We start from the raw sequence: 10,810 nt of genomic DNA, 5'->3' as shown, positions 1-10,810 counted from the left end.
TACAGTTATCAGCTATTCCCGCCGGTTATCAACTGTAGAGACTGGATTATACCAAACGCTGCTTAGGGGAGGGGAGTCACGATTTCGGTTGTGTGACGTTTCATGTGCAACCGGAAATCGTGCGACACAGTCTCGCTGCGCTGCCATGTTGGGACCGGAGACCGTTAGCAGGATAGATACATGTAACCGGTAATAATAATAATATAGTGTATGGCAAGAAACCGAATTCACATGGTGCTCAAAGTTTACAACTGAAACATGGTCCTTCTGCGAATGAGGCAGCGCAGCTCTGCCCCCAGGTCTCCTGTGTATCAGAGCCTTACACACTCAGTACTCCCCCCAGGTCTCCTGTGTATCAGAGCCTTACACACTCAGTGCTCCCCCCAGGTCTCCTGTGTATCAGAGCCTTACACACTCAGTACTCCCCCCAGGTCTCCTGTGTATCAGAGCCTTACACACTCAGTGCTCCCCCCAGGTCTCCTGTGTATCAGAGCCTTACACACTCAGTGCTCCCCCCAGGTCTCCTGTGTATCAGAGCCTTACACACCCAGTGCTCCCCCCAGGTCTCCAGTGTATCAGAGCCTTACACACTCAGTGCTCCCCTCAGGTCTCCTGTGTATCAGAGCCTTACACACTCAGTACTCCCCCAGGTCTCCAGTGTATCAGAGCCTTACACACTCAGTGCTCCCCCCAGGTCTCCAGTGTATCAGAGCCTTACACACTCAGTGCTCCCCTCAGGTCTCCTGTGTATCAGAGCCTTACACACTCAGTACTCCCCCCAGGTCTCCTGTGTATCAGAGCCTTACACACTCAGTGCTCCCCCCAGGTCTCCTGTGTATCAGAGCCTTACACACTCAGTGCTCCCCCCAGGTCTCCTGTGTATCAGAGCCTTACACACCCAGTGCTCCCCCCAGGTCTCCAGTGTATCAGAGCCTTACACACTCAGTGCTCCCCTCAGGTCTCCTGTGTATCAGAGCCTTACACACTCAGTACTCCCCCAGGTCTCCAGTGTATCAGAGCCTTACACACTCAGTGCTCCCCCCAGGTCTCCAGTGTATCAGAGCCTTACACACTCAGTGCTCCCCTCAGGTCTCCTGTGTATGAGAGGTTACACACTCAGTGCTCCCCCCGGCCTCCTGTGTATCAGAGCCTTACACACTCAGTGCTCCCCTCAGGTCTCCTGTGTATGAGAGGTTACACACCCACTGCTCCCCCCAGGTCTCCTGTGTATCAGAGCCTTACACACTCAGTACTCCCCCCACGTCTCCTGTGTATCAGAGCCTTACACACTCAGTACTCCCCCCAGGTCTCCTGTGTATGAGAGGTTACACACTCAGTGCTCCCCCAGGCCTCCTGTGTATCAGAGCCTTACACACTCAGTACTCCCCCCAGGTCTCCTGTGTATCAGAGCCTTACACACCCAGTGCTCCCCCCAGGTCTCCAGTGTATCAGAGCCTTACACACTCAGTGCTCCCCTCAGGTCTCCTGTGTATGAGAGGTTACACACTCAGTGCTCCCCCCGGCCTCCTGTGTATTAGAGCCTTACACACTCAGTGTTCCCCCCAGGTCTCCTGTGTATGAGAGGTTACACACCCAGTGCTCCCACCAGGCCTCCTGTGTATTAGAGGTTACACACCCACTGCTCCCCCCAGGTCTCCTGTGTATGAGAGGTTACACACCCAGTGCTCCCACCAGGCCTCCTGTGTATGAGAGGTTACACACCCAGTGCTCCCCTCAGGGTTGCTGCTATTTCCAAGTTGGAGAAAGGACCTCTGTGACGTAGACACCACGTGACCGCTGCAGGAGGCTGGACAGCTCCTGCGTTACCATCCACTAGGGCATAGAGGGGGAATAAATATCTGTGGCGAGCCACCGTGCCCGAAGCGTGGCGAGCGGACAGTTTTGGTCCCCCGTTACCATCCCCGCCCCTCCCCCTTTCAGGCCGAGTCACGTCGGTGTGACGTCACAGGCCCATCAGCCCTGTACAGTCTAGACATAACCCTCTCCTCAGGTCTCCTGTGTATGAGAGGTTACACACCCAATGCTCCCCCCAGGTCTCCTGTGTATGAGAGGTTACACACCCAGTGCTCCCCCCAGGCCTCGTGTGTATGAGAGGTTACACACTCAGTGCTCCCCCCTGGTCTCCTGTGTATCAGAGCCTTACACACCCAGTGCTCCCCCCCAGGCCTCCTGTCACTGTGTATGAGAGGTTACACACTCAGTGCTCCCCCCAGGTCTCCTGTGTATGAGAGGTTACACACCCAGTGCTCCCCCTAGGTCTCCTGTGTATGAGAGGTTACACACCCAGTGCTCCCCCCAGGCCTCGTGTGTATGAGAGGTTACACACTCAGTGCTCCCCCCAGGTCTCCTGTGTATGAGAGGTTACACACCCAGTGCTCCCCTCAGGCCTCCTGTGTATGAGAGGTTACACACCCAGTGCTCCCACCAGGCCTCATGTGTATCAGAGCCTTACACACCCAGTGCTCCCCCCAGGCCTCGTGTGTATGAAAGGTTACACACTCAGTGCTCCCCCCAGGTCTCCTGTGTATCAGACCCTTACACACTCAGTGCTCCCCCCAGGTCTCCAGTGTATCAGAGCCTTACACACCCAGTGCTCCCACCCAGGCCTCCTGTCACTGTGTATGAGAGGTTACACACCCAGTGCTCCCCCCAGGCCTCGTGTGTATGAGAGGTTACACACTCAGTGCTCCCCCCAGGTCTCCTGTGTATGAGAGGTTACACACCCTATGCTCCCCCCCAGGCCTCCTGTCACTGTGTATGAGAGGTTACACACCCAGTGCTCCCCCCAGGCCTCCTGTGTATCAGAGCCTTACACACTCAGTGATCCCCCCAGGTCTCCTGTGTATGAGAGGTTACACACCCAGTGCTCCCCCCAGGCCTCCTGTCACTGTGTATGAGAGGTTACACACCCAGTGCTCCCCCCAGGTCTCGTGTGTATGAGAGGTTACACACTCAGTGCTCCCCCCAGGTCTCCTGTGTATGAGAGGTTACACACCCAGTGCTCCCCCCAGGTCTCCTGTGTATCAGAGCCTTACACACCCAGTGCTCCCCCCCCAGGCCTCCTGTCACTGTGTATGAGAGGTTACACACCCAGTGCTCCCCCCAGGCCTCGTGTGTATGAGAGGTTACACACTCAGTGCTCCCCCCGGTCTCCTGTGTATCAGAGCCTCACACACCCAGTGCTCCCCCCAGGTCTCCAGTGTTTGAGAGGTTACACACCCAGTGCTCCCCCCAGGCCTCGTGTGTATGAGAGGTTACACACCCAGTGCTCCCCCCAGGCCTCCTGTGTATGAGAGGTTACACACCCAGTGCTCCCCCCAGGTCTCCTGTGTACGAGAGGTTACACACCCAGTGCTCCCCCCAGGCCTCCTGTGTATCAGAGCCTTACACACCCAGTGCTCCCCCCCAGGCCTCCTGTCACTGTGTATGAGAGGTTACACACCCAGTGCTCCCCCCAGGCCTCCTGTGTATGAGAGGTTACACACCCAGTGCTCCCCCCAGGCCTCCTGTGTATCAGACCCTTACACACTCAGTGCTCCCCCCAGGTCTCCTGTGTATGAGAGGTTACACACCCAGTGCTCCCCCCAGGCCTCCTGTCACTGTGTATGAGAGGTTACACACCCAGTGCTCCCCCCAGGCCTCCTGTGTATCAGAGCCTTTCACACCCAGTGCTCCCCCCAGGGCTCCTGTGTATCGAGCCTTACACACCCAGTGCTCCCCCCAGGTCTACTGTGTATGAGAGGTTACACACCCAGTGCTCCCCCCACGTCTCCTGTGTATCAGTGCCTTACACACCCAGTGCTCCCCCCAGGTCCCCTGTGTATGAGAGGTTACACACCCAGTGCTCCCCACAGGCCTCCTGTGTATGAGAGGTTACACACCCAGTGCTCCCCCCAGGCCTCCTGTGTATCAGAGCCTTACACACCCAGTGCTCCCCCCCAGGCCTCCTGTCACTGTGTATGAAAGGTTACACACCCAGTGCTCCACCCAGGCCTCCTGTGTATGAGAGGTTACACACCCAGTGCTCCCTCCAGGCCTCCTGTGTATGAGAGGTTACACACCCAGTGCTCCCCCCAGGCCTCCTGTGTATCAGACCCTTACACACTCAATGCTCCCCCCCGGTCTCCGGTGTGTGAGAGGTTATACACCCAGTGCTCCCCCCAGGTTTCCTGTGTGTGAGAGGTTACACACCCAGTGCTCCTCCCAGGCCTCCTGTCACTGTGTATGAGAGGTTACACACCCAGTGCTCCCCCCAGGTCTCCTGTGTATGAGAGGTTACACACTCAGTGCTCACCCCAGGTGTCCTGTGTATGAGAGGTTACACACACCCAGTGCTTCCCACAGGGCTCCTGTGTATGAGAGGTTACACACACCCAGTGCTCCCCCAGGCCTCCTGTGTATGAGAGGTTACTCACACACAGTGCTCCCCCAAGGCCTCCTGTGTATGAAAGGTTACACACACCCAGTGCTCCCCCCAGGTCTCCTGTGTATTAGAGGTTACACACATGCAGTGCTCCCCCCCAGGCCTCCTGTGTATGAGAGGTTACACACACCCAGTGCTCCCTCCAAGGGGTATATTTACTATAGTTCGATTTGAGATTCATATTTATGAATCCCTGAAATCTCCTGAGATCGAATTAAACTCGAACAGCAAAATCCCTCAGCAAATCTCAAATTTACTAATAATGAATTTTACTTTCGATTTTCAACTCAAATGCGATCTTGTTTCAGTTTACGAATGGATTTGATGTTCTTGTCCAAATCGAACAGCAAATCCCACTTCAAAACGAACTGCAAATCCCCAAATGAATAGAACTGCTTCATATTTTCATTTTCAGCTATACGGTCACGGTGTGTGTATTGTGTTTATTTAAATATTTGTTTACAGGTGAACTACAGGTACCAGCGGGCCCTTAATGCCCCGCATGCTGGTACTGGTGATTTTCCATGTACCAGCATGTGAGGGAGGCTTGTTGGGACCTGCAGTTCTACTGTAAAGACAATGCTTACACTTATCTTTTTTTACACTATCAACCTGCCACCCACCATCCAGGGTCGGCGGGGATAGCCACGGGCTATCAGTCTAGGCCTGGAGTGCCCTGGAGAGGGGGACCCCATTATTGGGGGGGTCCCCAACTCCCCAGGGATCCCCGGCCTGGGCTGACTAGTGGTCATGGGTAATGTTTCGGCTGGGGAACCCGGTGATAGGTTTTCCCTGGCTGTGACATTACCCCCCCTGCTAGAAAGGGTCCGGTGCTGGTTGTGGAAATTACAGGGGAACCCTACGCATTTTTTCCCCTGTAATTCCAGAACCAGGACCGGATCTGAGCCCAGTGCTGGTTGTGCTAAATACAGGGGAAACCTACGCAATTTTTTCCCTGTACTTACACAACCAGGACTGGCTATGAAAAGTCCGGGGCTGGTTGTGTATTTAGGGAGGAACCCCACGTCATTTTTTTTTAACATTAGCTTTCCTAGCTTCTTACAGTAAGATACATGCATGCATCTCACTGATGTATGCATGTATCTGTCAAATCGAACTGCTCATGCTGAAAACCAATGCATGAAGTTCTTCTATTCATTTGGGATCTGCAGTTCCATTTTGAGTTCGTTTTTCATTTGATTTACTAATCGAATGTTAGTAAATGAAGGGATCTTATTGTCCTCTATGTGAAAACATCAATGTTTTTCAGAAATTTGATTTCATTTTAAATTCCTTTTTCTGTTCGATTTGACATTCAATTTGGACTTTAGTAGATCCCTTCAGAAAAAAATCGAACCAAAATCGAACAGAAAACAAAAACGAAGTTTAGTAAATTTACCCACAGGTCTCCTATGTATGAGAGATTACACACACCCAGTGACCAGTGCTCCCCCCAGGTCTCCTATGTATGAGAGGTTACACACACACCCAGTACCCCCCCAGGTCTCCTATGTATGAGAGGTTACACACACCCGGTGCTCCCCCCAGGTCTCCTGTGTATTAGCCTTACACACCCAGTACCCCCGCCTTACACACATACAGTGCTCTCCCCAGGTCTGTGTATGAGAGGTTCCACACATACAGTGCTCTCCCCAGGTCTGTGTATGAGAGGTTACGCACATACAGTGCTCTCCCCAGGTCTGTGTATGAGAGGTTACGCACATACAGTGCTCTCCCCAGGTCTGTGTATGAGAGGTTACGCACATACAGTGCTCTCCCCAGGTCTGTGTATGAGAGGTTACGCACATACAGTGCTCTCCCCAGGTCTGTGTATGAGAGGTTACGCACATACAGTGCTCTCCCCAGGTCTGTGTATGAGAGGTTACGCACATACAGTGCTCCCCCCAGGTCTCCTGTGTGTGAGAAGTTACACACACCCAGTGCTCCCCCCAGGTCTCCTGTATATGCGATGTTACACACACCCAGTGCTTCCCCCCCACCCAAGTCTCCTGTGTATCAGAGCCTTAAGGGGCCTATCGGCCTATCCATTACATGACTTTTTGAATGATCCGACCAAAACTAGTCATAAAGTCGTGTGTAATGGATAGCCAACAAGGACCAGCGATACGCGTGCACACTGGGTCCTTGCCGGCTATCCCTGGTTCCCGGTGAGCTTACCGTTCCCGCAGACTCCCGGCAATATGAAGCAGCTTTTGGAGGTACAGTCAGTGATATTGGGCTCCCCTCTGGCAGAGTTGGATTGGTCCCCGGTGAGCTTACCGTTCCCGCAGACTCCGGGCAATATGAAGCAGCATTTGGAGGTACAGTCAGTGATATTGGGCTCCCCTCTGGCAGAGTTGGATTGATCCCCGGTGAGCTTACCGTTCCCACAGACTCCCGGCAATATGAAGCAGCATTTGGAGGTACAGTCAGTGATATTGGGCTCCCCTCTGGCAGAGTTGAATTGATCCCCGGTGAGCTTACCGTTCCCGCAGACTCCCGGCAATATGAAGCAGCATTTGGAGGTACAGTCAGTGATATTGGGCTCCCCTCTGGCAGAGTTGGACTGATCTGCAGCCCCGGCGTTACAAACGCACTGACGTATCAGAAATGTCCAGGAAAAAAAGAACATTTTATAATATCTATGACCAGGTCACAAAAGCATATTTTGTGGGGAATCATTTTCTATACTCTTGGGGCATAAGCAATTAGGAAATAACACTTCAAACTCAAGGACAAACAAAAAATTTAATGTGCTACATAGTATTATAAGGGGTATATTTACTAGATGAGAGTTTTTAGAAGTGGAGATGTTGCCCATAGCAACCAATCAGATTCTACTTAACATTTAACTAGCACCTTCTATAACAGGCCTGGCCAACCTGTGGCTCTCCAGCTGTTGTGAAACTACAAGTTCCAGCATGCCCTGCAACAGTTTTAGCATTCACTAATAGCAAAACTGTAGCAATGCATGTTGTGACTTGTAGTTTCACAAAAGCTGGAGAGCCACAGGTTGGCCAGGTCTGTTTTACAAGATAATAGCTAGAATCTGATTGGTTGCTATGGGCAACATCTCCAATTCTAAAATCTCTCACTTTAGTAAATATACCCCTAAGTGTATTGTGACTCCTCTCCTTCTGATTGATCATGTAGCTCAAACAGCATGCTTTTGAAGGTATCATAACCACCTCATTCATTTGGGTTTGTTTTTCCTGTTTTCCAAAGCCAACATATTGTATATTTGGGGTTACTATACTTGTAATGTTAAAGCATTGATAGCAAACCAATGTTCTATTCTATTGTAAAAGGTGATTTCTCAGTGGTTTCCCGCAGGCTTGGGCTTTAGTAAATCTGTGGATGGCAAAGCCACCAAAATGCCCAAACCAACGCTTAGTAAATATACCCCATGTGTGTGTTACATTGCTCATATCCTACTGCCAGTATTGTATAAAGAGGACATAGATACATTAAGAAATTCTGCTCTTTTTAGGCTCTAGCAGCAAGGCATACGAGTTACTAGTGAGTACATTTATCTGTGCCTTTTGGCCTGCTCAGCTCTGATTTCAGGCGCCTTTACAGGGGAGAGTCAAAACAAGCAAAAATATTGTTTTGAAGACAATAAGACAGATTCATTTCAGTTATTTGGGTAGCGGTGGCCAGATAATTTCACACTTGACATGAGCTCAGTGAATGGGTATGAATTGTACGTTTTCAGTTCTGCATTTTTAAATGTTTGTAAATTTCGTTCCTGTCTGTATCCTAACACTGCATTTCCTACTTCTCTGTCACAGGTGATGTCCCGAGGCAGTCTCTGGCATAATGAATAAACGAAGCAGCTGTCCGCAACGCCTGAAGACTCAGGCCCTAACTTCCAGCTCTGCTGGGTCAGAATCACGGGTCTTATCTGTCAGGGGCAATCTGGGAAAACTCAGCGAGAGTAGCACTAGCAACGCCACCAAAGTGAAGAGGTGGAAAACAAAGAAGGAAAGAAACACTGCTAAATTTAAGTCGCACAAAGAGACCTTCCAGAAGAAAGCGTATCCCAGGGGCTACCTGCAAAGATGCCACACAAATTCCTGTTCAAGCTGTTTGAAAATGGCTTCTCACCCTGCAGTAAAAGACGTATGTAATGTAAAGCAAGTCTTCATAACTCATAATCGTCTGACCCAACACCAAGGGATATTCAACCGAGAGGTCAAATCTGTCAATGTTGGAAGACTTGTAGACCAGACGACAGAGATCGAGCCATCTAAGTCTGACATCGGCTCTGTCACAATACAATCTGATAGAAAAACACCACAGAGTCAGGTAAACCTTAGTCTGGACCATATTCCAACGCCGGAAATGAAGGATCAAGAAGCACTTACCTCTGTAAGTCATAGTGCTCCGCAAATGCTGGTCCAGGACCATAAGCCTGTCGCAAACACACAACAGGGAGAGGAAGAGGACGACTCTGAAGTACATCTCCAAGGTGATGATAACCATCTTCACATCTCGCTGCCGAGCAGTGAGACTAGAACCTCTCCCTGCAGAAGGCAGGTGGCACCTGTTCTAGAGGCCGCTAAGGACATCCTTAACATGCTGAGTTCACACTCATTGTTCCCAGGCCGCAACTTGGTGAGTGAGACACGGAAATCTATAGAGGAAAAGGTGAAGCAGCTACGTGGTACAAACCCCAACCTGTCTCCAGTATCTGTGCAGAGAGAGTTGGATTGCAGCCGTAAAGGTAAGTTCCATTCAATCTAACATCAAAGAGTTCAGTACATTTTATTACTATAAATTGTGGACTGTTGTGCTTAACAAAATATCAATATATAAAATGTCTGAAGGGTATTTAGTTTGCCCTTGGAAGGACTCGCATGGTAAAGTTGCCAATACACTGGCAGATCTGGTCGTTTGGGCTAAGCACTAATGTGTCTAATCTCTGACCAGTTCGCTCACATGTTGATGCTTAAATCAGATGAGTCCAGTCCCTATCACAGGGATCCCGTTAGTGCAGTCAGCCGCACATACTAGCAGGTTGTGATTGGTGACCAACCAGATTTTCCAGGAGGATGAGCTGACATCTGATCAATCACAGTCAGATGCTGGATGGTATTGCTGGTCATTTCGATCCACACTCCTAAATATTTGAGGGAATTACCAATTCAAATTCCTGCATATATGGGCAGCATACGTGTAATGTTCCTTCCCAGTTCTAACTCCTTTTAGACTGTGAACTGCCGTGATAGTTTCACTTAAACTGTGATACAATGTACAGAGAAGTAATATATTATCTTTCCTGTGATGAAAGCTGCTGTAGCATACACTGAAGCTGCTAGCAGTGCAGTGTATAAACTCAGCCAGGTACTTGAGCAGAAAGTTGCCAAATGAAACCCTATGTGAGATTATTAACAATCAGGATTATTATACGTTATACAGCTACAGCCAGGGCCACAGGTTTTGAGAATGACACAAGTATTGGTTTTCACAAAGTTTTCTGCTTCAGTGTTTTTAGACCTTTTTTGTCAGATGTTACTATGGTATAGTGAAGTAAAATTACTACAAGCATTTCATATGTGTCAAAGGCTTTTATTGACAATGACATTAAGTTTGTGCAAAGAGTCAATATTTGCAGTGCTGACCCTTCTTTCAAGACCTCTGTAATTCGCCCTGGCATGCTGTCAATCAACTTCTGGGCCACATACTGACTGACGGCCGCCCATTCTTGCCCTGCTTAGAGTTTATCAGGATTTGTCTGTTTTTGTCGGGTGGACAAACAAAAACCAGGGCGTGTCCATGAGGAAGGTGTGGAGTCACGCCGAAACAGCTGTCGGGCTGTAGGATGTGCGTTCCCCGTCTGGATTACTGCACTGACAGTTTTACCACCCTGGCACTTTCATGCTGCAGTTCCCTTTGTGGGTTACATGAGTGAACGCACTGCTGTACATGTATCTCATGTTTTTTCTATAGAGGATTACCTTTTTGCATTTAACTACTGATGTGCTGGCTCTCTGTTTAATACTGCAGCTATTTTTATGTGCCATGCACTCCATGACTTATTTTTGTGGTGTGTGCAGTTAGTTTTTACATTTCTGTATATATTTATATATATATATATGTGTGTATATATGTATTTTTGTGTTCTAGCTATCTGTTTATATCTCTCTATGGGTCTGATACAGAGGTGAACAGCAATGCAGTAGCATGAATTTATGCTAATGCTTTAGGCCAGTGGTTTCAAACTCGGTCCCTTCAGCTTTTGTGGGACTACATATCCCAGCATGCACTGACACAGTTTTAGCATGCCCTAATAGCAAAACTGTGACACTGCAAGCTGGGATGTATAGTTCCACTGCAGCTAGAGGGCTTGAGTTTGACACCACT

General features: G+C 49.7%; 1 protein-coding gene across 1 annotated transcript in view; it reads left to right on the top strand.

The window, feature by feature from the left end:
* Window positions 1–76: 76 nt before the first annotated feature.
* The window catches only part of LOC148481598 (uncharacterized), a 30,577-nt gene continuing 19,843 nt past the window's right edge, over window positions 77–10,810 (top strand). The window contains exons 1-2 of the mRNA XM_088453161.1: window positions 77–189; window positions 8,236–9,170. Coding sequence (XP_088309287.1) covers window positions 8,264–9,170 — 907 coding nt within the window. The 5' untranslated portion in view covers window positions 77–189; window positions 8,236–8,263. The remainder of the gene's footprint in view (window positions 190–8,235; window positions 9,171–10,810) is intronic.

Source organism: Taudactylus pleione, unplaced genomic scaffold, assembly GCF_031769625.1.
Source record: "Taudactylus pleione unplaced genomic scaffold, aTauple2 ptg000572l, whole genome shotgun sequence".
Taxonomy (NCBI): Eukaryota; Metazoa; Chordata; class Amphibia; order Anura; family Myobatrachidae; genus Taudactylus; species Taudactylus pleione.
Note: the sequence above shows the minus strand (reverse complement) of the source record. Positions and strands in the feature narration are given on the sequence as shown.